A 27,763-nucleotide genomic window follows, 5' to 3' on the forward strand; every position below is an offset into this window, starting at 1 on the left:
ACCCCTATTTTTCTAAGTTTAAACCTAACTTCTTTTTCTTTTTAACACCTTGTCTTCTTCTCCATATGAAAGATCTATGACTACATTTCTTAGTCCCTCTTTATTATTTTAATGTGGCCTTCTTTTACGTAATCACGTTGCTGTTTCCCTGTTTTGAGCGTTTTTTTTATCTTGATTTATTTTTGTGATTTCCCTGACGTCTGATTGCCCTATCCAGTGTTCTAATCTTAAGTTGATACCTGATATTACTGATTTTCTAACCAAAGAACTCCCTTTAGTATTTCTTCTAATTTTGGTTTGGTTTTTACGAAATTCCTAAACTTCTGTTTATCTGGAAATGTCTTAATTTCACCTTCATATTTGAGAGACAGTTTTGCTGGATATATGATTCTTGCCTGGCAATTTTTTTGTTTCAATGCTTTATATAAGTCATCCCATTGCCTTCTTGCCTGCATGGTTTCTGCTGAATAGTCCAAGTTTATTCTTATTGACTGTCCTTTGTGGGTGACTTTTTGTTTATCCCTAGCTACTCTTAAAATTCTATCTTTATCTTTGGTTTTAGCAAGTTTGATTATAATATGCCTTGGTGACTTTCTCTTAAAATCTATGTTATGTGGAGTTTGATGAGCATCTTGGATTGATATCTTCTCATCTTTCACTATATCAGGGAAGTTTTCTGCCAGCAGATCTTCAACAATTCTCTCTGTATTTTCTGTTATCCCTCCCCGCTCTGGTACTCCAGTCACTTATAGGTTATTTCTCTTGATAGAGTCTCACATGATTCCTAAGTTTTCTTAATTTCTTTTAATTCTTTTATCTGATTTTTCTTCAAATATATTGGTACCAAGTGCTTTATCTTCAAGGTCACCAATTCTGCCTTCCACTTGCTTGATTTTGCTCCTCTAACTTCCTATTCAGTTGTCTAATTCTGTAATTTTATTGTTAATCTGAATTTCTGATTGCCTTCTCTTAATGGATTATTGCAGCTTATTAAATTTTTCATTATGTTCTTGAAGAACCTTTTTAATTTCTTCAACTGTTTTATCTGTATGTCCTTGGCTAGTTCTGCGTATTGCCTGATCTCTTTCCTTATGTCTTGAAGAGTGCTGTATATTAATCTTTTGAATTCTGCATCCGGTAATTCCAGGAAGGCATTTTCATCCAGAAGGTCCTTTGATTCTCTGTTTTGAGAGCTTGGTGAAGTGATCATGGTCTGTTTCTTTATGTGGTTTGATATTGACTGTTGTTTCCGAGCCATCTATATGTTACTGTATTAGTTTATTTTATGTTTGCTTATTGTATCCTAGTTGCTTGCATTGTTTTGTTTTGATATGCCCAGATGTGTTGCTTGAGTGAGCTAGCTTGATTATTTTCACCTTTGGGGCTCTGACGTCCTGTCACCAGATGGCCAGAGCTGTTATCATGTACACGAGCTTATGAGTCCATTCACTTTGCTTGTGTGGATTCAGCTCATGTGTCCAGGTAGCCGGTCATCAAGCATGTGGTACAGGCTCTGTCCTACAGTCTTAGAGGGGCAGGGGTGATTGGTGTAGTTACCAATATCTGGTTGCAGCAGGGGGTCATGCTCTGAACAAAGCAGGGGGCTGAGAACTGTCCCCTGAGTGACTCTGAGGAAAGCACATCCCTGTTCCCTAGACTGTATAGATGGGTGGGTTCTGCAGCCAGACCATGGGCACCCAATGCTTTTGGTTGTAAGGACTGGGAGGTGTCACTTATCCTTAGACCCCTGTTGTGGGTGGCTGGGTGACCTGGGTGGAGCCAACAGTCCTTAAGCCCCTGATGTGGGTAGATGAGGACCCTGTTTAGTAGGCAAAGCTGTGTCAAGTGTCAAACACCCATCTCTCCACCACACAGCTTACACAGTTGCAGTCTGCCAGCAAGGGCCTATTCTACTAGAATAGGCCCACACAGGTCCATGCAGGGGAGAAAGGTATTCGAAGTGCACGGACCGTTTATGTCTGGACAGGATCCGCTTCTGCCCCGAGCTCCCCAGGTTAGTGGAGCTGGCAAATTATCTTTTCCCCCTCTTGTAATTTTATTCCTTCTCCAAGTCCAGGAGCATGGCTCAGGGCACTCAAATAGGCCTATCTCAGGCCCAGGGAAATTAACAGCCACTGAAGCTGGCTTGGGGGCAGGGGGCATGGTAAAATATATGCAAGTACTTAGCTTTTGCCAAGAGTGCCTTTCTTCTCTGGTTCCGGAGGTGTGAGAAGGCTATGCAGTTGGTTGCTTCTCCCTGAGAAAACTGCCGCTGAACGCTACCACCAGCCCACCACAGCTGCTTTAGGGAATGGTGCCTGAGGGATCCCAGTGATTCAGGTCCAGTAACTCGTCTCCACTTCTGAATGGCCTCTCTCTCCCCCTACCACTCGGTCCATTTTCTAACTTTGCCTTTGATGTTCAGGGCTCTTAGCTTGTCATACATATAATCGTTTCACTTGATTTTGGGGGTCTTTGATGCCAGAAGCATCTGGCTATTCCACCAACTTGCCCCTGCTCGACCCACATACTTTTCTTGACTTTAAACCACACAGTATTCTCTTGTTCTGTTCGAATGACTGCCTCTTGATCTATGTACAGGTTCCCAATGAGCACAATTAAGTGTTCTGGAATTCCCATTCTTCACAATGTTAACCATAATTTGTTATAATCCACACAGTTGAAAGCTTTTGCAAAGTCAATAAAATACAGGTAAACATCTTTCTGGTATTCTCTGCTTTCAGCCAAGATCCATCTGGCATTAGCAATGATATCCCTAGTCCCACATCCTCTTCTGAATCCAGCTTGAATTTCTAGCAGTTCCCTGTTGATGTACTGTTGCAACCATTTTTGAATGATCTTCTACATTTTATTAGTTATTATTTATTTATAAAATAGTGTATATTACATTATTTTACATAAATACTATGATATCTGTAAGTATAAGTGCTAGAAGGAAAAGCAAAGGTGTAAGAGGGCAGAGAGGATGGTGGAAGCTGCTGTTTGGATAGGCTGTCAAGGAAGGCTTCTCTTCAAAAGAGAGACTTGAGCAGAGTCCCTCTTCATGGAGGGAGCAGCAAGTGCAAAGATCCTGGGGCGAGAGCAGGCTTGGGTGTTCTAGGAACTTCAGGGAGGCTTATGTGGCAGAGACATAGTAAATGAAAAGAAGAATGGTAGGAAATGAAGTTGGAAAAGTAGCCAAGGGCCAGATCATGTCGAATCTTGCAGGTCATTATGAAGACTTTGGATTTTAGCGTAAGTTAGATGCAAAGACTTTGAAGGGTTTTCACAGCAGAATGACGTGATCTGAGCTAATAGTTTAAATAGTATTATTGTGGCTATGGTGTGAAATTTCTTTTGCTTTTCTGGTGCCTCCAAAAGTACCTCCTGATCCTGAACGCCTAATGTGTCTCCCTCACACCTCCTAACCACATCAGTGGAAATCCTGTGGTTAGACAAGAGATCTTCTGTGCAATTGGACAGTGGCCCATAGGTGCCTGGTTGTTAACCACAGACCTTAAAAAACTTTGGGGATCAGTATGCCCAGCTATTCTGTTGCAGTAGGTTCCCTTGGGGTCTTAGCTTTAGATCTGTCTTATGCATTTTCTCGAGGTTTGGGCACCGTAGGGCAATGGTTCACAACCAGCGATCTTGCCCTCTGGGAATACTTGACAACATCTGGAGATATTTTTGGTCATCACATCTGGGAGGGGCAGTGCTATTGGCATCTAGTGGGTAGAGACCAGGGATGCTGCTAAACATCCTACAATGCACAGGACAGCCGCTCACAACAAAGAATTATCAGCCCAAAATGTCAATAGTGCTGAGGTTGGAAACACTAAATAAAAAACACTACTATAAGACAAAGATTAAATTCGAAAATCTGACCCCTACTCAAAATAACATGACAGTCAGGATGGAAAAATAACAGACATCCAAGAAACAACTAGAATGAAGTTTTTCCCCAATGTTTTTGAACTGCAACCACAGTGAGAAAATACAATTTATACTGCAACCAAGAACACACAAATGTATAGAAAAATACGCAAGTGTATGCAAATGTTTCACAGAACGGTACCTTCTATAAGTGCAGTGCTCTATAATATTTTTATATCATTTGGTTCCATTTTTTTTAAATGTGGTCATGGCTCACTGAATTATTATTACCAACCACTAATGGGTTTGAAATCTACAATTTGAATAATACTGAATTGAGTGCATATAGACATTAAATATTATTGTTATTGTTAGGTGCCCTCCAGTTGGTTCTAACTCATAGCAATCCTATGTACAACAAAATGAAACACTGCCTGGTCCTGTGCCATCCTCACAATCATTGCTATAGTTTCAGCCCATTGTTATAGCCACTGTGTCAATCCATTTCACCAAGGGCCTTCCTCTTTTTTGCTGACCCTCTGCTATACCAAGCGTGATGTCTTTCTCCAGGGACTGATTCCTCCTGATCACATGTCCAGAGTACTTGAGAAAAAGTCTTGCCATCCTCGATTCCAAGGAGCACCATGGCTGTGCTTCTTGCAAGACAGACTTATTCATTCTTCTGGCAGTCCATGGTAGAATCAATATTCTTCACCAGCGCCATAGCTCAAAGGCATCACTTCTTTTTCTGTCTTCCTTATTCATTGTCCAGCTTTTCGCATGCATATGAGGTGATTGAAAACACCATGGCTTGGATCAGGCATACCTTAGTCCTCAGAGTGACATCTTTGCCTTTCAACACTTTAAAGAGGTCTTTGGCAGCACAAGAAATTGTATATAGTTTCGTATAAATTATATATAGGCATTAAAGGGCATAAAGTAAGGATGTTTTAAGTATCCCACTAGAGTCACTAAAAGGATCAGCCATTAATTTCAGGAATATTTATTTTGCCAATCACTTTTCAAGGAGAACTGAAACAGACCTTGACCTCCCAGGCTTCACAATCCAGTCCAGTGAGAAGACGCGGGGACAACTGACCATACAGTGATGTACAGGATGGAGAATGTGCTCTGTAGCACGGAGCAGAAGGGTGATGGATGGTGTGTTGGGGGGAGCTGGGAGGTGGGTTGGCAAAGGTTTCATGGCAGAGGTGACCCTGGGGATGGCTGTTAAAAGTTGAGTGGGGTTTCCCCAAAGGGGTAGGGGAAAGGAGAACAGAAGAATCCAGGCAGAAGATTGTCCAGGCTGAGCATTAAGGGAGTTTTTCGAGCATGTACAGAAGTGTTGTTCAGAGGCCAAAGGGTATAGGAGCACAGAGTCAGAAAGTAGAAACCCACTTACACCCATTGTGGGACTAATGTAAAACCACTCCTTTAGTAAGTTGCTTTCTTCTCCCTGCTCACAGGAGGAAGGCCACACTCCTTAGCCTGACATTCAAAATCTTACACATTCTAGCCCCAGCCAACCTCTGTTGCCTTATTGCTCCTGGCTTCAGAGTATGAACCCTCCACCCCAGCAGATGATATACCAGATGTTCCAACTGTCCCCAGAAGTCTTTGTGTATATTTGTATCTCCTTACCTTTCCCTACTTAGCAAATTCCAGCTGATGGTATTTTCTTAAGTCGTAGGTTTCAAACCACTGCAGAAATTCTTCTGTTAGAAAGCAACCCATAGTGAGCCCACAGAATGAACAATCCCACTAGTTATTCAGACAACAGAGTTTCAGAATTAGCATTTCATGGTTTTCTCTCCAACGGAGAATGGTTTTGAGATGCTTGGATGCTTGGAAACTCTCGGCTGTACCCCTGGCTCCTCCTCTATCTCTGTCTTGGTTTAATCAATATGCCAATACTTATTTGAAAATGAGAACAGACTGCTCTTGTTCCTATTTATCTGAAAAGATTTCTTGCCCACAACTTAGTCTCATGACCCAAAGAGAAGCTGGCTTGCACCTGCCAGGGATTCTCAATGGGACTTCAATTAAGTATTGGGCAGGATTGTGGGTCAGAGTGAGGGCTTAAGCCAGACTTCCTTCTTTTGACCGAAGTCGGGCTCTTTTCCCATAATGATCTATACCAAGGAAGAGTTGTGTTCATCGCTGTGGAGCTCTGAGAGACCCTTCCTAGCTTAGTTATCACTGATCTCACCTACAGTATGGCTGCTGTCTCCCAGAACCTTGCAGGTTTTTTAAATATAAGCTTGCCCAAGATATTTTAATGTATTTTAAAATTATTTATATTTCAAATGTGTGCAAAAATTATTTGAGGCCGTTTACACAAACATTTAAGGAGTCCCTGGGTGGTACAAACAGTTAAGTGGTTGACTAGTAGCTCAAGAGTTGGCAGTTGGAATCCATCCAGAGGCACCTTGGAAGACAGGCCTGGCAATCTGTTTCCGAAGGTCACAGCCTTGAAAACCTCATGGAGCAGTTTTACTCTGAAACACAGAGTCGCCATGAGTCGTAATCGACTTGACAGCCACTAACAACAACACTCAAACACCTTAATTGATAAGAAGTATGATAAGATGACCAGAAACCAAATAGAGGTAAGGGATACAACTGTATCAAAACTAGAGATGGGAAAATCACTTAAGTCCTGGTTATCACTGAATGCTGAGCTTCCTATTAGCAAAGACAAGAAAGAAATCAACGTGTTATAAAGCTCTCAATGGTTGACCGAAGGATGCAAACCAATTTTTCAGTGGAAAATTTTTTTCTGGATACATTTATAGGAAGAAATTACCAAAGGAATCATTATATAATGAACAATGTGGCATAGTGGTTAAGAGCTACGGCTGCTAACTAAAAGGTCATCATTTCAAATCCACTCCTTGGAAACCCTATGGGGCAGTTCTACTCTGTCCTCTAGGGTCACTATGATTCGGAATCGACTAGACAGCAACTAGTTTGGTTTTGGGTTTGTTTTGTTTCATTTTCAGTATATAATGAACAATGGGCATTATAAGGCATAGTGACTTTAATAGTGAGTTTTTCAGTGAGGAAAAAATGTTTGTGTGTGCCTGTATTTTTCATGATCTCCATTAAAATTAAGGGTGTCAATATGAATTGTAGTTGAGTAATGGCATTTCTGCAGAGATGATCAGATCTGACAAAAGGAACAACAGTAGCACTGAAGCCTAATATCCCCTTCGAATTACCCAACAAACTCATTGTGTGTATTTTTAGAGACCAATGCCTAATACACATGCTACTATTGACTATCAGAGGTTTTCTTTCAAATTGCATTGCAAAGTGTTGTTTCAAAGGTATTCTAATTCTTTTTGGTTCAGACACATTTTCTGAAGGTAGTTGAACTTCCCATGTCTTTCTAATTTGTCCTTACTAAGTCAGGTACAAGCTAGATAAAATATCTCCTGGACTTTATATTTCAACAGCAAGTATTGTTTGACTTGACCAACCCCTAGGTTACACAGAAATCACAATGTTGACTCCCAAACTTTTTCTTCGTATTGCAAAAATTTTGCAACTGTCTCTTTGGGTGTAGGTCTCTTCATTTTAGCTAACACATTAGCCTGTTCAAACTGTTTTCTCAGGCTGGTTCTTTTTTTTTTTCTCCCCCTAGTTCCGGCAAGTTTTATTTCTATGCTTTTGATAAATGGTTCTGATTTCCATTATTGTGATAAACATGCAGGGCTGCCATAGCAAATTACTATAAAGTGAATGGCTTAAAACAACAGGAATTTATTTTCTTACAGTTCTGGAGGACAGAATTTCAGAAGTCAAGGTGTCAGCAGGGCCATATTCTCTTTCTGAAGACTCTAGGGGAAGATCCTGCGTTGTCTCTGCCAGCTTCTAGTAACACCAGGCATTCCTTGGCTTGTGACAGCGTACCTCCAATCTCTGCCTTTATTGTCACATGGCAGTATTCCCTGCGTGTCTCTTTGTCTTTCTTTTCTTCTTATAAGGACAACAGTCATATCAGATTAGGGCCCACCTCACTCCAGTATGATGTGATGTTAATTCGTTATATCTGCAAAGACCGTGTTTCCAAATAAAGCCACATTCACAGGTACCAAGAGTAAGGACTTCAACACATATTCTGGGGGGACTCAGTACAACCTCTATCAGTCTGTTAGTGACAGACTCTGTGGTTTTGTGATCATGTCTTTGTTTCAATCATTTAATGTTAAACAATCATTTGATGAACATAGAATTTTGTGTTGACGTGTATTTTCTCATGGTGTTTTGTCTTAAAGGGGTGAGGAAGGATGAGCAGGGATTGGTGTCTCTGGTTTGAACCATTTGTGGGTTTGAAAACCTAAAAACATACCCAAACCACTGTTGGTGCCCAAATGTGAAGCCATTTTAAGGACACGGAAAATCTACAGGGGCCCTGTGCTCACCGGCGTCACGACTGCGATCTCCCCACCCTGTCGGTGTAGGTGTACATGTCTCCCTCCCCACTGAACTAGGAGCCGTTGATAAGCTGCATTTCCCCTCTTTCTCATCTCCATCTCCTTGTTCAAGATCCTGGTTCCCAAATGTAAGATGTGAACTGAGCCTTCTTTTGTACCAGGCCAATTGGAGACCAGTACGGTCTATTGTCTATGTCTACTAATTTTGTATTAGTTACCTTCTCTCTCTCCCACACCATCCAACTTTCACTCTCTGCCTTTCTACTAGATTGTTCCCATCAGCATGCAAACATGCATTCCCCGCACACAGAAAACCCCCTTGCCCCCCAACCCCTCCATCTACCACCCTATCCCGAGGCTTTCCTTTAAGCTCAAGTCACTTTGCTATCTATATTCATCGTACCCACCTTTTATTTATTAACCGTGGTGGAGTAATGGTTAAGTGCTGTGACTGCTAACCAAAAGTTCAGCAGTTCGAATCCACCAGGCTCTCCTTGGAAACTCTGTGGGGCAGTTCTACTCTGTCCTATAGGGTTGCCAAGAGTCGGAATCCACTTGACGGATTTTTTAATTTACTTTTCAACCAACTCCAGTGTCCTTTATTCCACTAGTCTTGTGAAAATCACCAGTGCCCTCAATTTTCTAAACACAAAATCACACCATGAACATAGCCCATCTCATTAAACGTCTTAAAAAATGTTAAATGCTTATGAACGTTTTTATACACTTCAATATCTTCTTAGGATTAATTCCTAATAGTAGAGCCGCACAATCAAATAACTCAAACATTTAAAATGTACTGGCAAATTGTCTTACAGAAAGACTGTGTGAGTGTGTGTATACACATGTGTATGTGTGTGTGTGGAGAGAGAGAGAAAGTTCATTTTTCTAGGCCACATCCTCCCAACACTATCAGCAACTGACAATCGCTACCACGCTCCCAGTGAAAATGACTGATCTGCTAAGCACTTAGAGCATCTCCTGTGTTAAAGACTGTATGTCTTTCAATGAGTATTTATTTTGCATTGACCATACGCAGAGCACCCTGGGAGAAGATCTGGCTCATTTACTCACTTACCTAACACATACATATTGAGTGCCTGCTGTATACATAATGCTGACTTCCTAATGTCAGCCACTATTTTGGTGGTTTAGAAATGTTTTAATTGTCTGTTCAAATCATGCCTCCAGTCCTGAGGTTTTAGTGCTGCAAAATGTTGTAAGTAAATTATTATTCATTATTCTCCAAAGCTACAAGGATTCTAAGCCTGAAATTCCCACACACCATGATAAAAATAGAGCCTTAAGTTGTCCTGCTATGTTCACAGTCACATCTCTCATTAGGCTTTACCTGTGTATCTCCTCAATCTGCAGGTAGCAGAGAAGCAGGTGCATCACACCTTGGTTTCTGGCCATCTGCTTTACTTCCAACATCCCCATTATCTTTAGAAAGGGAGGCTCTGAGGGAGAAACACACAATGGCTTGTGTGCTGTTGGGGCTGGTTTATGTTCTTCAATTTTCTATAGGGGTTATGGAGAGTTAGTGCTTCCTTTGTGTATCTGTGCATACAGATAAAGGAGTCAGAAAGGCTTTGAGATGAAGTCCCTAGAAATCACTTGTTGCCTGGGGTGCCGTTCTTGGGCTCTGGTGAAATAAGAGATTCACGAAGTATTATGAGCAGACAAGAACAAAAATATCTGACCATGGCCAGGGAGCCCTTCTCCCCCAGCAACCCTACCTCTAAAAAAAAAAAACGTACCTCTGGATTAGTTAGGTTCATTCAGGTGGAAAGAAAAAGGCACAGGCAGATTCTTTGGTGGAAAGGGTTGAGCAAAGGAACCCACCCAGCATCCTTGCTAGTCCTCTGAGTCCCCGTGCTGGAAAGGCTGATGCTGAGCAGGTCTCATGCAGAACCAGAAGCCTCGCCTAGTGGTCTTCAGGATTGCAGCATGCACCCAGTTAGTGTATTTCCCGAGAGAGAGTCTGATCGAGTTGTTCAATCCCGTCTGTTTCAATTAGGAATGCATTCAGCTGCTGCAGATGCAGCCATCACAATCACCTTCACTGTCAAAGATAATATAGTAGGAAGGTGTTACGGATTGAATTGTGTCCTCTCCCCCCAAAAAATAGGTGTTGAAATCCTAAACCTTGTATCTGTAAATATGACCCTTTTTGGAAATAGTTTTTTTTTTTTTTTCTGTTAATGAGGTCATACCAGTGTAGGGTGGATCCTAAATCTAATCACTTCTGAGTTATAAAAAGTACAGAAGAGACACAGAGACATACACAGGAGAAGAGGAAGACAGACAACAGAGACAGATGCATCTACAAGCCCAGGAAAGCCAAGAATTGCTGGCAATTGCTAGAAGCTGAAATAGACAAGGAAGGACCTCCCCCTAGAGCCACACTCTGGATTTGGACTTCTAGCCTCCTGAACTGTGAAACAATACATTTCTGTTCTTTAAAATAACACTTGTGGTATTTTTGTTACAGCAGCAGTAGGTAACTAAGACATAAGTGATGTTCCAACAGACTTCCGCTTGTATCTTATTAACCCAAACTATCATATGGCCATCCGTAGATGAAATGAAGCCTGAGAAATCCAGTATTTAGCTTCTATAATATCTACAGCAGAAGCAGGTAAGGGAGGAGGGGTTGGGGCTGGAATATCTGAATTCCCTCTAGTATGAAGCATCTCTTTTGGTAGACTTTCACACCAGCATTGGTTGGTCTAGGTGTGATTATCATAAGCCTGGGCTTGGATCCTGGTTCAGTCAACTTTGACCAGGGTGCCAGGGCTGACTTCGCTTAAAGCATATAGCCCAAGTCAAAGTGATGCAATGCAGAGAGAGTCACTTGGAACCTCAACTCCATCAGGGCTCTGAATAGGGATTCTTTTCCAGGAAAACTATGCAAAATAATTCTTTTAAGATCCTGGAAGTGATTATTAATAGCTTTCAAACTCTTTGTGCAGCTCTTCTTTTGCTGTTAAGAACTCAGATGAGGAGGGCACTGTCATGTATTTTTATTATGCCTAAACTATTTGAAAAGTTCACTCTTTATTTCCCATATATTCTGTAAGTTCCTACAATGTGCCAGTGAGTGAGGTGTGTTCCACTGTGGCATGATAGAAACCAAAATAGACAGTGTTGCCATTGTTAAGGAGCTGAGAATCTGGTGGGTAAGTCACATTTATGAAACCATTCCGCTGACATAAATTTCCTTAAACTAAGAAAGGATATAAGAGAGGAGAGAACTATGAGAACATACAAGGGAACCTGACCTCATCTTGGGTACAAATCACTAAGAAAGTGATTTTGATTGGAAATAGAAAAGAACTAAAAAGGCAAAGGCATGAGGAGTGAAAGATAAGATTTTAAAGCATAAGGAATGGCATGTGAAAAGGCCCTAAGGCAGGAGAAAACATGGCATGTGTAGGAAATTGAAAGATGAACCAACATGCCTGAAGTAGGATGAGAAGGAATAAATTCATGTGAGAAAAGGCTGGAGTTGGGCCAACTCACACAAGGTCTTGGGAAGACTTTAAAGGGACTCAGGTCACAGGTATAATGTGTCATTATTCCATCCAATTTGCCAAGACTCAGTTTCAGACCTTGACCCATCTACTTCCTCATGGGCAACCCTTGCTCTGTAGCCATTCTTGTTCTGATGAGTGTTGAGGTTTTGAGGAGATCCAGTTAACAGCACCTTTCCTCTTTGCCTGTTTCTTGAATTAATGAGATGTAAGATAATGTTCAACAGATGAAGAACCAAGTGTCATCTTTATTGCTGATAAAGGCTGGGTCAGAAAATATACTATGGGACAGCCCACTTGAGGGAAACTTTGGGTTTGTAGAACAGTCATACCATCCCAGGTCACTGCCTCTCACTGATCTGGGAGGGAAGGAGAAAGGGGAAAGGACCAGATTTCCCCAATTTCCGCCTCTATCCCCCAGGTCTTTTGATAGATACCAACAAAAACAAACTAGTTGCAGTGGAATCAGTTCTGACTCATGGCAACCCCATGTGTATCAGAGCAGAACTGCGCTTCATAGGGTTTCCAATGACTGATATTTTGGAAGTAGATCACTAGGCCTTTCTTCCAAGGTGCCTCTGAGTGGACTCAAACAGCCAACCTTTTGGTTAGCAGCCACGTGCTTAACTGTGCTACCTAGGGACTCCTTTCATGGATTAGCTTCACTCAGCTCGGAAATGTGGGCCAAGGGCTTTCACTCAGTAACTGAGTTGCTGTCTTCACTTCTGTGCGGAGAAAAGATAGGGCTAGAATCCCACAGCATTTCGGGAAAATCTCTTCCCATGCATATTACCTCAGGAGGGGGAATAAGCATTCCTTCCTCTATCATGAGCTACTAAGAGAAAGGAACTCAAAATAAAACATAGGCTTTTGAATGGAGATGGTTCCTGATAAATAGTGATAGATCACATCTTCTAAAAAAAGAAACCCATTGCGGTCAAGTAGATTCCAACTCATAGCAACCCTATAGGAGTGTTTATAATATGGAACACACAGCTACAATCCCCAAAGCACCGAATTCCCATGCTGAACTACTTCATTTTTCTTTTTCATTCACGTAAGGAAAAAAAGTAGAATTTCCTGGTTGTTTCTTTTTCAAACCATATTTGATTTGTAATAGGCAGCTGTAATACATCTAAGTCATAAGTGTGGATTCAGGTCACAGAATGTTAGTATTGGAAAGGACCTCACAGGTCATCATCAAATCTAGTCCCACTCATTATTTTATTGGAAAATACCAAACCCGGAGAGGTCAAGTGACTTGCCTAAGGTCACACAGCTATTTGTGTTCCTCTTCCCATCATTTGGGTTCCATGACTAGAGATATTTCCAACTATACCATGTCAGTATGGTAGAGAAACTCATTACTGATAGAAAACCAGTGACACCTTTACAAAAACAGACAAGGCTCTTATAAAATGAAAGTCACCCCTTAATTTATTAATAGAAATTTTATTTTGTGTATTAATTTTTCTTGTTGTAGAATTACCCCTGAACCTGTTTTGCATTCAGTCAATGGATTGACTGTTCTGGGTATAATTAATGTCTCCTTTTTAATGTTCCCTTTTTCTAATTAACAAAGTGCCAAGTAAAAAGAGATAAGTTATACACTTTAATTACAATAACCCCAGGCTCCCGGGATAATTCTTATCAGTGGCTTGGACTGTACCTTCTGTGCTGACTTAGAAAGCACATTGGTGACAATGTCTTGTAAGCTGTGGACTCGAGATCTGAGGTGCTGGGGCTGTCAGGAAACAAGGGACATGAGCTTTAATTCCAGGTTTCTTTGGGTCATGCTGTGCCTGGACCTCCCTGTGCTCACTGTTTCCTATGAAAAATGAGAAATGACTATTAGCCTGGTTATTATGACAGATAAGGAGACGGTTAGGGTTGGCCAGTTGCATGCTTTTCAATTTTAGGTAAATCACTTAACCTCCCTTAGCTTCAGTTTACCGATCTGTACAATGGAATTAATCATACTTACCTTACAGGATTATTGTAAGGCTTAGAAATACGTTCAGCAGCCAACAGTACCTATTAGGTAGGGAGGCAGCAGTAAGCTTCAATAAATATGGTGATGGGGGAAAGAAGGAGGAAAAAGAGGAGTTGCTGTCATTGAGATCCTTGAATTCTGGACCAAGGACCCTAGAATTTATATTCTAGGCAGTGGGGGGACAGTGAAAGTTTTTTTTTTTTTTCCATTAAAGATAACAAAAGATGAAAACATATTTTTGGAAGAGAATCTTGACTTTGGTGACAGTATGTGTAAGAATGGCAAGAATGTGCACAGGGCAAGGGAGAACATGGAGGTAGAGAGACCAGCCTACTGAAGATGGAAACCATCTTTCTTCGTGTATGTTATAGCATCCTTTCATTGCCATATGGATTCTTTCCTCTGAAATCCAACACTCTGATTATACGAGACAGAGAGATAAATGAAGAGACATACAGAGACAGAGAGAAGAAAGAAACCTAGAGACAGTGAGAGAAAAAATTTTTTTTCGAGAGAGAGGCAGGGAGAAAGACAGAGATGAAGAGAGACAAGAGAGGAGGAAGCTATTTTCAAAGGGCTGTCTGGCTTTTGCGTGAAAACATCTGGCATACAGCTGTGCTGGCTAGATGCAGGTGGCTTAAAAGAATACCCATACAGATGTAATTCTGGTATCAACAGCCTTTAATTTTGAAGACAGGTGGACTATTTTAAATCAAATTGTGAAGAATTGGTACGGAGGTGGTGAGAATGCCAGCTTCCCTGTGTTATCTCACCTCCACCTCTCTAGATGTGCCTGAACACCTGAGAACAGCTCCCTGCGCCCTGTCTCCCCCTCACCTGCCAGCCATTTCTCTCTTACTGCTTTAGGAGGAGATTTCTGGTCGGCAAGGCAAGGAGCAGCCCCCTGCCTCTGAGACTACTTCCCACAACTGCCTTTCTGTCATTTTCTTCAGCTCCATTATTCAATCAGCTTGCTATTTGGCTTAGAGAAAGGAGAGAGTGCATTTGTGAGAGAACTGTTTGGCTTAGCTTACTCTGAAAGCAGGATACCTTTAAGTTCAGTTTATATTTTAACGTCATTTTCCTTTTCTTTTCACCAATGATCCAAACACAGGCTGCTTCATAAGTAGTGGGCATCAGTAACCTACAAAAGTCGGTTTCCTTTGCCAGAGTTGATACTGCCCTAAAGGCTGGTGCCTGGTGTGCCCCATTTAGAGGAGGCAGCTAGTATCTGTGCCTGCCCAAACCCCCTAAGAGGAAATGGGGGCGCTACAGAGCAGCACTTTGAAAGGCTGCCACCTCCTGTGGAGTACTTCCTGTGCCAAGCCTAAATCAGAGCTGTTGTGGATCAGTGGCTTTTGTGGATGACAACTGAATAAAAATGCCAACCTGACTGTCTCCCAAAGGCAAATGTCCTGTGTTTTTCTTTGAAAAGAAGTGTTTCTCAGTCCACCTTCCGGTTCTGAAAGATTCCATTGTCCAGCTGAGATGGGTGGAAATGGTTCTCTATAAGATAAGATTTCATATAGGGCCCCTTTTTTTCTGGAGGAGTCCCTAGGTGGTACAAAGAGTTATTGTGCTTGGCTGCTAACCGAAAGGTTGGAGGTTCGAGTCCACCCATAAAAAAAAACCACCCATAGTCACCTTAAAAGAAAGGCCTGGCCATCTACTTCCAAAAAATCAGCCATTGAAAACCTATGGAGCACAGTTCTACTCTGACACACATGGGGTCACCATGAGTTGGAATCGACTAGATGGCAACTGGTTTAGTATTTTTTTCTGCACACGGGAGTATTTGCTGTATTATAATGTCCTTTCTTTGTTTTTTTTAAAAAACCCTTTAATGAAATATTTCATGCATCTAAAGTATATACATATACATATATATGTATACCTCTGCCGTTGAGTCGATTCCGACTGATAGCAACCCTATAAGACAAAGTAGAACTGCCCCATAGAGTTTCCAAGGAGCGCCTGGTGGATTTGAACTGCTGACCTCTTGGTTAGCAGCCGTAGCACTTAACCACTACGTCACTAGGGTTTCCATATATATATATGACATGGATGAACCTAGAAAACATTATGCTTTGTGAAGCAAATCAGTTACAAAAGGACAGATACTATATGACCTCAAGCAAATAATAGAAAGCAAAAGTTACTAGTGATTACCAGGGGTAGGAAGAGGGGAGGGGGAAAGAAGGAGTTTTTGCTTAGGGTATATTGAATGTATGTTCTTGGTGGCAGGATAATTTGGAAAAAGATACTGAGGATGGTTGCACAACTTAAAGAATGTAATCGGTGTCACTGAATTGTACATGTGGAAATTGTTGAATAGCTGTATGTTTTGTTGTGTATATTTCTACCACACACACAAAAATAAAAAAGTATATATATAAAATATATTTTAAAAATAATATGAACACTCACATGTACGCTTGAAGGCCCCTGTGTATCACATCCCATTCACATTCTTCCCCCAGATATTTTTCTGATTGCCTTTTCCTACTTTCCTTAATAGTTTAAGTTTTATATATATATATATATATATATATATATATATATATCCCTAAGGAGTAGGATAGAGATTGGCTGGTGACAAAAAAGTCAGCAATTTGAATCTACCAGCCACTCCTTGGAAACCCTATGGGGCAGTTCTACTCTGTCTTATAGGGTCACTATGAGTCGGAATTGACTTGATGACAACAGGTTTGGTTTTTTGGTTTATATATTCCTAAATAATATAGTTTTCCTTGCTGTTGTTTTTATATACATGATATCAAACTAGATGTGTTCTTTTGCAACTTGCATTTTTTGCATATCATATGCATTAATCCATGTTGATGCGTTAAAATCTCGTTCATTGACTTCCCATGCTGTATGGTACTATGTAGATACACTATAATTCACTTCTCCATTCTGTTGTTGACGGGCATTCAGGATGTTATTTGCTACTACAGATAGCAAATTTGAGATGTTTTTCCTATTACAAATGCTGAAGCCGTGAACGTGTTTTGCACAGGTTCCTGCTACATGTGTGCTAGGGTTTCTCCAGGTTTTTTAAGTTGGGGTGGGATTGCTGGGTCAAAAGATAGAAACGTTTTTCTACTTTATTAAACATTTCCAAGTATTTTGCTAGGTATCAGCTTTCATATTTAATAGTGGTACATAAGGGTTTCCATTGATCCCATCCTTGGTAATCTTTTTTATTGCTTAACTTCACATTTTTGCCAGTCTTGTCAGTCTAAAATGGCAGCTCCTTATGGTTTTCATTGGCATTTCCTCCATTACTTATGAGATTAAACATTTTTTCATATTTTGTGGCCGTTTATGCTTCCTCTCCTGTGTTGCATTCCTAGTGTATTCCCAATACATTTGGACCCAATCAGCACAGCTCTGTATATGGCTGAGTTAGGGTAGAAAATGGAGAGAAGGCAGACATTGACAGATGTGTGCTGGTTTTCTTTGTGAAGGCACCGAGGAAGCAGGAAGTGGCCACTATGGACCCCGTTATATCACTGACATGGGCATTGGTGATGATGATGAAGGATTTGAAGATGACTTAGATCTGGATATTTCCTTTGAGGAGGTAACAAAAATCTTTGCTCTTAACCCCAGGTGTTCTTGTTTTGTTGCCGAACAAGGCAGTTTAGTCAATGGACCATGAACATTTTACTTAAAATGTAAATTGGCCAATTTGCTTTTAACACCTATTTATTTCCTCTGAATATTAGGCTCCAGGTGATCATAAATTAACAATAACTAAGTACTGACCATGCTGATATTGTATAGACAGCCTCTGCCTGCTGGCTTTACAATCTGGCAGAAGCGTATTTTGATTGCCCACCAAGTGAAGTTTTATCAAATCAGGTATTATAAGAAATTGAATAATTCCTTGACAAAGTAATGCACCTTTGTAAATTTTATTAATAGTAAATCATATAATATCAGCTTTACCACTGATTTTCTGAGTAATATGGAACAAGGTACTTATTTCCTGAGCCTCAAGTTCTTCATTCGTAAATTGAGGTCAGTAATATTATCCCCATCAAAAGTGACCATATTTTCAAGGATTGGGCATCATTCACAAATAAGGCAGTCTAATTACTGTGTTCTGTGTTAATCTAGAACCCTTTTTCCTTTCTGACTTTAGGTTAAACCACTTCCTGCTACCAAAGGAGGGAATAAGAAAATTTTGGTGGAAACCAAGATGACCTCTATATCTAACCCAAAGGCCATTTCCATGCTTGCAGCCCCTACCTCAGCATCTCTCCCTAAGACTACAGTGGCTCCCCACGCCACTCCCATAGAGAGGAAGGGAAAAAGTGGTGTGGCTGTGATGCCAAGGCTCTTTGACATGTCTTGTGATGAAACCATCTGCGCTGCTGACAGCTTTTGTGTCAATGACTACACCTGGGGGGGCTCACGATGCCACTGCAACCTGGGCAAAGGTGGTAAAAGCTGCTCAGAAGGTAGGTTCCCTGGGGAGAAGAAGAACATGGTGCTGGACTAGCCTCACTGAGAGGCCGAGGGCAGTTTTATGGTCCAAACATGCCTCCTTCTAGGAGCCCTGGTGGCACAACAGTTAAGCACTTGGTTTCCAACTGAAAGGTTAGTGGTTTGAACCTACCTAGTGACTCCGAGGGAGAGAAAGACCTGATGATCTGTTCCTGTAAAAGATTATAGCCTAGAAAACCCTATGGGGCAGCTCTACTCCATCACATGGGTTACTCTGAGTCAAAATTGACTCAGGCGCACCCAACAACAACAAAATCCCTCTTCTTTTTTTTAATCTTCTTAATTTAATGTAAAAAAAAAAAAAAAAAAAGAATCCATTGCCGTTGAGTCAATTCTGACTCCTAGCAACCCTAGAGGACAGAGCAGAACTGCCCTGTAGGGTTTCCAAGGAGCATCAGGTGGATTTGAACTGCTAGCCTTTTGGTTAGCAGTCGTAGCTTTTAACCACTATGCCACCAGGGTTTCCTAATTTAATGTACCACTCATTAAATTGGCTACACATGGAAAATCATGAGGCCGTGTCTGTTGCTTCTAATTAGGTAGCACCCCTATTTATGAGTGTGCCAAACTTGTAATACTTTTGAAACAATCATTAAGTCATCCCGACAGCACCCTGGAGAAGTGGGCTTTACCATTACTATATCTCTACAGAAAAAAATCAACTGAAAGATGTGCATGAGGGGTTAAAAGTCATAATAATCGGACCAAAGTATATTACACAGAAGTATGGCTGGAAGAGGGTCGTGAAGTCATTGATTTCTTTTTAGAGAAGCAAGTACTGATCTCCAAAAATCCAGTTCCTTCCTAATAATTTCAGAACCTCAAAGTCTCAAAGAATGAGAAGCATGGGTGTAAAAAGTAGAGGAGATAGCAAACTTGGTTTAACAGGCTATCAAGGGCTTTCACTTGATGATATCCAGGCAACATGTATATTGATTTTTGCTTTTGAAGATGTGAAGAAACGGTATTCTTTTGTGTTGTCTTTTTTTCTCTTTTCAGATATTGTTATACAGTATCCTCAGTTCTTTGGCCATTCCTTTGTAACCTTTGAACCTCTGAAGAACTCTTATCAGGCATTTCAAATTACTCTTGAATTTAGGGTAAGAGGATTAGTTGTTTAATGAGTGAATATTAGACACCTACTAAGAGGGATGGAGAAAGGAAGCAGGCAGGGTACTCAAGGGTCAATATGACACAGAGCCTGCCCTTAAACCAGTTCACAAGATAGCAAGAGTGAGGGGAGACATTCACACATTCAAGGAGCCAGTGAGGGGAGGGTGGGTTTGGATATTACTGAGCTATGGAAGTGGCTGGCCGGAAGGTTCTAGTGGGGATGGGACCCTAGCAGTGTTGTTCATGATGACTCTTCCCAGGCCAGAGTGTCAGAAGAAATAATGGATTCTCCATTCCAGAACCCTGTAGTTGAACAAAGAGAAAAACTACTATACACAACCGTGGTATATAGTGAGGACTTAATAGATGTTCTCTGACCTGAATCAGCTGCAGATCAGGAATCAGTCAATCCTTTTAGGTTAAAATGATTCTGTTCGGCATCTCAGACAACTCAAAAACATCTAGAAATCTGGAAACAAGTTCATCTTGTGGTCACGCCCACAGTGTTGAGTGTCCAAAAGATGACCTGTCCCAGCATAGGACAGCTGGCATGGGTGAGAACCATGCTGGTCTGCCTGATAGAAGGAAAGAAGCAAATTCTCATGACTTCCCAGAGAGAGAGAAGTAAAAAAGAATAAAGAGGGAAAAAAGGGATGCTCTTGGATGAGAAGAGAATTGGATGAGCGTAACTACCGTCCTCTCTGTGGCCATGGTCTTTGTACATATGGTTTTCCAGAAGCTCTGCAGATGGATCCACAAAGCCAAGTAAAGAGCAGGGCAAATACAGGGCCATCTTCCTCTCACCTCACTGCCACACCTCACACACTGTTTAGATTGCTGCCATCTGTTTATTGAAAATGAACTGGATCTGGGTACCTGGGAATTACTTGGCATCCATGCTCTTGCCCCTTTGTGAATGTGACTGCAGAGGGGGAATACTCAAGTTTCGTATTTATGAGCATTTCCAGATGGCTCTTTATGGACAGGGAAGTGCTCATTGTTCACGTGGCTTTTGTTTGTGTAACAACAGGCAGAGGCGGAGGATGGCTTACTGCTCTACTGCGGAGAGAATGAACATGGGCGGGGGGATTTCATGTCCCTGGCCATCATCCAGCGTGAACTCCAATTCAGGTAACGCCTGCCAAAGCTCACGGGTCTTTCATACTATTCTACATTATATTTTATTTTTATAGTGTGAATAAAACATATACAGATGCAGGTGGGAGTATGGAGTAAGGTGTATATAAGCTTATATGTGACAGACTGACTTGATTTGTAAACGTTCACTTAAAGCTCAATAAAAATTATTAAAAAAAATAACAAGAAAAACATAATAAAATACCAAAGTACATAAAAAGATAACCTCAAAGAAGCATTAACACAGAAAGATATAATAATAAGCATGCATGGGTTGAAACTATTAAAAAGTAAAGACTATCGAATTAATCAAACTCCCACCTCTTTACAAATACGGATTTAAAAGTGTAACTTAGAAAGATTTCAGTAAAAAAGACATTTTAAGTAAGTATAAACAAACAAAAAACAAGACTGACTATTTTACTCTTAGAAACAATGTAGAATCCAAGCTATAAACTATTGCATTAAGTGGAGAAAAATCACCAATTTATACCAGACCAAGGTATAATCCCAGATAAAATATCACAGTCATGAAATTATGTAACGGATAGCATGGCATTGAGTATACAAGTGCCAAAAACTAGTACAGATGGTCCCCAGAGTACAAATGACTTCCATTCCTAAATCTGTCTTTATGTCAATTTTGTACATAAATTGGAACAGTTAGATATGGTTCATATCCAAAGTCAGTTAATCAAATGTTTGTCTCAGTATGTAGTGTAACTTTCTATGCTTAAAAAAATTAAAGAAACACTTCCAGATACATTAAAACGTCTTTCACAAAATAATACAGTAATAATAATAATGTTTCAATGCACATTGCAAAGTAACGCCCATTTGTTGTTATGAGACACTGTATGTACCTAGAATTTTTAATATAATAGGCTTTACAGGGAGTTTGGTTCATAGCTGCATGTATGTAAATTGGATGTTCATAACCTGGGGACTGCCTGTATTTGAAAAACACAATTTTGATGGGAAGCTGTCACATGAACTCTAAAATAGGCAAAATAAACAAGGACATAATCAAAAAAAAAAAAAAGTATGCAGATGGATTTCTGTAGATAAAGGAAAAATGCATATAAGGGAACCATGGACCCATTTACTAAATACTAGAGTAACAGTATTTAGTAAATACTTGACCTGTGGAACTTTGTGGAAACCCTGGTGGTGTAGTGGTTAAGAGCTGTGGCTACTAACCAAAAGGCTGGCAGTTCGAATTCCCCAAGCACTCCTTGGAAACCCTATGGGGCAGCTCTACTCTGTCCTTTAGAGTCACTATGAGTTGGAATCAACTCGACAGCAGTGGGTTTGGTTTTGGTGGAACTTCGTAATTATACATTAAGCAGTCTTTGGGTGGCACGGACGGTTAAGTGCTGGGCTACTAACCAAAAGGTTGGCAGTCTGAATGCATTCAGAGGCACCTCAGGAGAAAGGCCTGGCGACCTGCTTCTGAAAGGTCACAGCCGTGAAAACTCTACAGAGCAGTTCTGCTCACCAACACATGGGGCCACCATGAGTAGGGATTGAGTCAACTCAACGACAATTAGTACAAAACCATTCATCCATTCAACAGCAAAATTTCTAGAGTGCCCCCAGTATACTAGACACTGTTCTAGGTGCCGGAGATGCAGCATTGAGCCAAAGAGACAAAGTCTCTTGTCTCCTGGAGTTTTAGTAGATGTAAAGAGAATAGAGCTAGAATAGTCTCCTCATCCCCTTGTGGCAAATATGGCTGAAAGCCATGGAGGGCAGCAAGGAAGAGTTTACAGAAGCTGAAGCCCCATCCTCATCTCCTCTTGGGAGTGTGGTAAGTGGTTTGGCTCATCTCCTCTGCTTTGATCATTTCTCTCCCAACACAATTTTGGACACCACCATTGGCTTATGTGTGGTTCTTTGGGAGCAGAGTATCGTGGAGGTGTGAGTATTTTAATTATCTTCATAGAGGGGTGTTGTTGTTGGGTACTGTTGAGTTGCTTCTGACACATAGCGACCCCATGTGACAGAGTAAACCTGACCTGTAGCGTTTTCTAAACTAATCTTTATGGGAGCAGGTCACCAGTTCTTTCTCTCACAGAGCCGCTGGGTGGGTTCGAACCACCAACCTTTTGGTTAGCAGCCATGCACTTAACCATTATGCCACCAGGGCTGGAGGTGTAGGTGGTACCTATTTGAGAACAACCAATCGAAATCATCCTTGTCATTCTCCATAGTGCACTAATGGCATCATTCACCCTCTGCCTGACTTTCCCCAAATCACTTCACCTCCTCAAGCCTGCCTTGGCGCTAACGTGAGGATTAAATGGGTTAAAAACCCCTCGCTGTCGAGTTGATTCTGATGACCCCATAGGACCGAGTAGAACTGCCCCATAGGGTTTCCAAGGCTGTAATCTTTACAGAAGCGAACTGCCACATCTTCCTCTCATGGAGCAGCTGCTGGGTTTGAACCAATGACCTTTCGATTAGCAGCTAAGCGCTTAACCACTGCGCCACCCCAGGGCTCCTTTATGAGTTAACGCATAAAAATACTTAGAGCACTTCTTGGCTCATAGCAAGCACTCAGTATGCATCAATATCTATTTTTTTTTTAATTGTTTTGGCACAAAAAGTACTTTTGGTTAAGTTGGAGAACACTATTGACCATCCACTTGGACTAGAAAATAGGTCCCCAATCTTTGCTAAATCCTTCGATTCATGGAAATTTAATGCTAGCCAGCAGGCTTTGAGGCAGTGGTTCTAACCATTGTGGGTTTCTAACCCTTGGATGATCCTGTAGACTCCCTACAGAACTAGCAGTTAGTGGCTGGTTGTTGTTCTTGTCAGATGCCCTCAATTTCCAATTCACAGTGACCCCATGTGACAGAGTAGAACTGCCCCAAAGGGTTTTCTAGGCTGTAATCTTTATGGCAGCAGACCATCAGGTCTTTCCCCAGAGAGACGCTGGGTGGTTTTGAACTCTCAGCCTTTTGGTTAGCAGCTGAACACTTAACCCTTGAGTCGCCAGGGCTCCTTTAGTGGCCAATAGCATGTCTCCAACTCTACAGCTCCCATGAGTGACTCTGACAGCCCCGTGTAGGTGAGCCTGACTTGTAGTGCCTTTCTACCACACCCATCTCCTTGCCTCTCTCAAGGCAAAGAAAGGAAGGCCATGGGAAGTGGGCAGCAGATAATGCAGGACCTAATAAGGATAATTCTGACCATGAGTCCTTCCCCACGGGCAACCTCAGGCTCCATGGGGAAGTGGTGTGGAGGCTGTTTGGTAGTTGACTAGAAAGGGTGGCAATTCTCCATGTCAAGCATAGTGAGCAGTGGGTGCCTCCAGGCTGTCTGGAGGTTGGAAAACACAAGGGTAATGCCACCATCTGAGACTGCTTCTCCCTGGCTCCTCACCTCACCCGAGTGGAGCCTCCTATGGAAACCACATGCTGCATCTGGGTCCAGCTGAGCACAGATGGCGGCGCCCGCCAGCCTGCCAAACGAGTGCAAAGACTTGGTTTTTCACATTTTATTAATATCACTGAGCCTGCCGCTTGGGAGTTGCAGAAAGTCCCCAGAGAAATCCTTGGAAGCAGAGTGACTTACGGTCTAATTTGCTGCAACTTGAATCCACTTCAAGCATCTGGCAATCTCTGACAAGGAGAGGGAGGGCCTGAATTGCCCATCATTTTCTAAGCTTGCAGAGAAAATTAGGTTAAAGGAGGCCCTACATTTGAAGATTCTATGGGCAGATTAAATATAACTAGATCGAGATCATCTCAGGGAAGAAAAGTCCAGTTATATCACGTGTAGACTCAGATGGCTTTTTCTACTAATTCATGTAATTCTGAACAGATCGGCTCTGAAAGAAGCCATTACTCCAAAAGCGATGTTCGTGGGGTCTGGAAATATAATGAGCTAGTTGGTCAAAGAGCCTTCCTTTTCTTTTCCTCCCCCACAGGTTTAATTGTGGAACTGGGATGGCCATTCTCACAAGTGACACCAAAATCAAAATGGGGGGCTGGCACACGGTTACACTCTACAGAGATGGGCTGAATGGACTGCTGCAGCTGAACAATGGCACCCCAGTGACAGGCCAGTCCCAGGTGAGTGCCAGAGCCTCGCTCCCAGCCCACACCACCTAGCACCCACCATAAGCATCCTGAGAGGGCCCCACCGCAGAAAGCTGAGGCAGTCGTAGGGCTCAAGCCCTGGATGAGCTTAGCGGAGGCCCCTTTGTCATGGAAAACCCATGAAACTGAGCTTAGATCTGCTCCTGCTAGGCCGTGGCACTCTAGGTGGGTTTTCAAGACACACATCCATGCTGTATCTACCCAGGAGAATCATTGAATTTGTAAGCATCATCGTTGGGGGTACACAGGCATATGCAGTAGGCTTTGTACCTAAGACGTTCTTGCTCCACAAGAACATCAAAGGTGAGGGAAGTCAGTTCCGACTCATGGCAACTTCACGTGTTATAGAGTAGAACTGAGCTCCATAGAGTTTTCTTGGCTATAATCTTTACGAAAGCAGATCGCCAGGCCTTTCTTCTGTGGCACTGCTTCGTGGGTTTGAACTGTCAACATTTCAGGTAGTTGTTGTTGTTAGGTACCGTCAAGTCAGTTCCAACTCATAGCAAATCCTAGGTACAACAGAGCGAAACACAGCCCGGTCCTGCGCCATCCTCACAATCATTGTTATGCTTGAGCCTATTGAGCCTATTGTTGCAGCTCAGATAGGAGCTGAGCTCAAACTGTTCGCACTACCTGTTATTACTGTCAGACACAAAGCTTACTTTTAATGTCGGGGTGTTGCAATCCTGTGGCTTTAGAAAATCATCCCAAAAGGTTCACTTGGTTCAATATTCAGGAATAATCCATTCAACTACTTTTTTTGATTATAGGAAGTGGTAAAATAATTTAACTGTTGGGCTACTCAGCAAATCACCCAGGTATTCACATATTTGTCATGCTCTAGGCAATTTTAGGACTGTGTTTAGAATAAACAGTTTGAATTAGCAAGATGCCAAGGAACCAAGCCTATAATTATAACCAGGCAGGTGTCTGTATTCTCTGAGGAAAAGTGTAGCACGAAGGCCTTTGTGTCTATGTGTATAGCTTCCTCCCTGCCTGTGTCCTTCAGCACTCTTTGCTGGCAGCACGTATTATATAAAGAGCCATGCCATGCTGATCAAAAAAAAAAAAGAATAAAATCTCATTAGTTTGGATCCCAGTGGTTCAAAAGGAACATGAAACCAAATATAGTGAATGTGATCCAGGGAGATTACTTAGGTACATATTGCTAGGGAAGGAAAAGGCAGGAAAAGGAACTACAGAGTCATATACACGCCAGAACAATGGGTCTAATATAATAACATGGAGTTTAATAGGAATAAAGAAGCCCTGAAGTTGGGCCCAAAATACTAACATGAAGATGGAATGGAGAAGTTATAATAGCAGTAATATGTGTGAATGTGGCATATGGTTTAAAGCAAGAAAGCTTAATAAAGGTTAGCAGACAGAGCTATGTGGTAACAACAGGCTACAGAAATTATTGATGGCATTAATAGAGGCATGCTGTGGTGGTGGTTGTCATTAGTTGCCCTTGAGTTGATTCCAACTCATGGCAACCCCATGTGTGTTAAAGTATAACTGTGCTCCATAGGGTTTTCATGTGGCCTTTTGGAAGCAGATCTCCAGCCCTGTCTTCTGAGGTGCCTCTGGGTGGGCTCAGACTGCTAACCTTTCAGCTAGTAGATGTGCATTTAACCATTTGCGCCACCCAGGGGCTCCTGGTAGAGGCATAGTATCCTGGTACAGACGTAAACCCATTGCTGTCGAGATGATTCCGACTCATAGTGACCCTATAGGATGGAGTAGAGCTGCCCCATAGAGTTTACAAGGAGCACCTGGTGGATTCAAACTGCTCACCTTTTGGTTAGCAGCAGTAGCTCTTAACCACTATGCCACCAGGGTTTCCAGTAGAGACATAGTATCTAGAAAAAGGGAGGTGACAATCCTATTCTATTCTATGGTGACTCAGCCTCCAACAGGAGTGAATTCAGATGTAGGATCACACTCTAAGAGGCCCAAGGGCAAACTGGAGCACGTTCAAAGGGCAGCCACCCAAATAGAAAGAGGATTTGAAGTCCCTGGCATGATTGATTGAAGGAGAGTTGAGTTTGGAGAAGAGGAGATGAAAGATGGACGGTGGCTTTTTATCACAGAATCAAAGGGAGAGTCTTAGGGAAGAAGGACTTACTCTGTGGACCCCCAAGGCTGAAGCTGAATGGAGAAAGCCTCGATTTTACCTCCATCTAATTGTGCAAAAGTGTCAGAGGTACAGCAGACTATCTCAGGAGATGGTTCCCTGTCCTTGGGGGTGTTCAAAAGTAACATAACTGAACCTTTTGGTAGGGATATAGAAGGGACCCAACAGCTAATGGAAGCTTGCATTATATTTTTTTCCAATCTCAAGGGTCTATGATTTTAATGAATATAGGAATTAATTGCACAAAGCATTTAATTTTATATATACTCAAGGTGAAGTTTGCCTCTATACTACTGGGACTTGCTAAGCAAGTTGTAGAAGCAGGACCACAGATGTGGAATGTGTAATAAACTGGCTTGGGAGATAGTGACTCTGTCTAAAATTGGGTTCCCCAGACACAGTGCAAGAGATGAGGATCCCCATGCAAGTGATGTATTAAGAAAGTACTCCCAGGGGAACCTGGTAAGAGAGATGGAGGATGGGCAGGGAAGGGGGGAAGCCAGCAAGAGTCTGGCAAAGTTCTATAGAGTATGGCTTCAGCCTGATCCCATGGGGAAGCTCTGGAGTGGAAGTTATACCTACTTCAAGTTACGCCAACCCAAAACAAGAAATGGGACTTTCATACTTCTGCACCCATCGCTAACTAGTTGAAGGTGCCCTGGGGGAATGCAAACTCCCAGGCACTTTTAGTTCTCTACACAGGTAGGCAAAGCAGGCACCGGGGACCCAAAGGTAACCTTAAAAGAAAAAAGCCAGGGTGCTGGCTGTTGAAAGCAAAAGCACACTAGCATTGTCACACACCTCCTCATCAGAGGTAGGTAAAGCCCAGTCTGGGATATTGTGAAGAGCACCTCAAAGAAGCCATCCAGCCCTAAGGTCCGCTTAATGCCCTAGATAAGGATTGAGCT

At 41.9% G+C, this 27,763-nt stretch overlaps 1 protein-coding gene across 1 annotated transcript in view; it reads left to right on the forward strand.

Annotated features, from left to right (window-relative positions):
* Window positions 1-17,137: 17,137 nt before the first annotated feature.
* Window positions 17,138-27,763, forward strand: part of EGFLAM (EGF like, fibronectin type III and laminin G domains) — a 78,563-nt gene continuing 67,937 nt past the window's right edge. The window contains exons 1-5 of the mRNA XM_003408003.3: window positions 17,138-17,430; window positions 17,995-18,313; window positions 19,359-19,459; window positions 20,503-20,603; window positions 24,547-24,691. Coding sequence (XP_003408051.2) covers window positions 17,290-17,430; window positions 17,995-18,313; window positions 19,359-19,459; window positions 20,503-20,603; window positions 24,547-24,691 — 807 coding nt within the window. The 5' untranslated portion in view covers window positions 17,138-17,289. The remainder of the gene's footprint in view (window positions 17,431-17,994; window positions 18,314-19,358; window positions 19,460-20,502; window positions 20,604-24,546; window positions 24,692-27,763) is intronic.

The sequence above is a fragment of the Loxodonta africana genome, chromosome 2, assembly GCF_030014295.1.
Source record: "Loxodonta africana isolate mLoxAfr1 chromosome 2, mLoxAfr1.hap2, whole genome shotgun sequence".
Classification (NCBI taxonomy): Eukaryota; Metazoa; Chordata; class Mammalia; order Proboscidea; family Elephantidae; genus Loxodonta; species Loxodonta africana.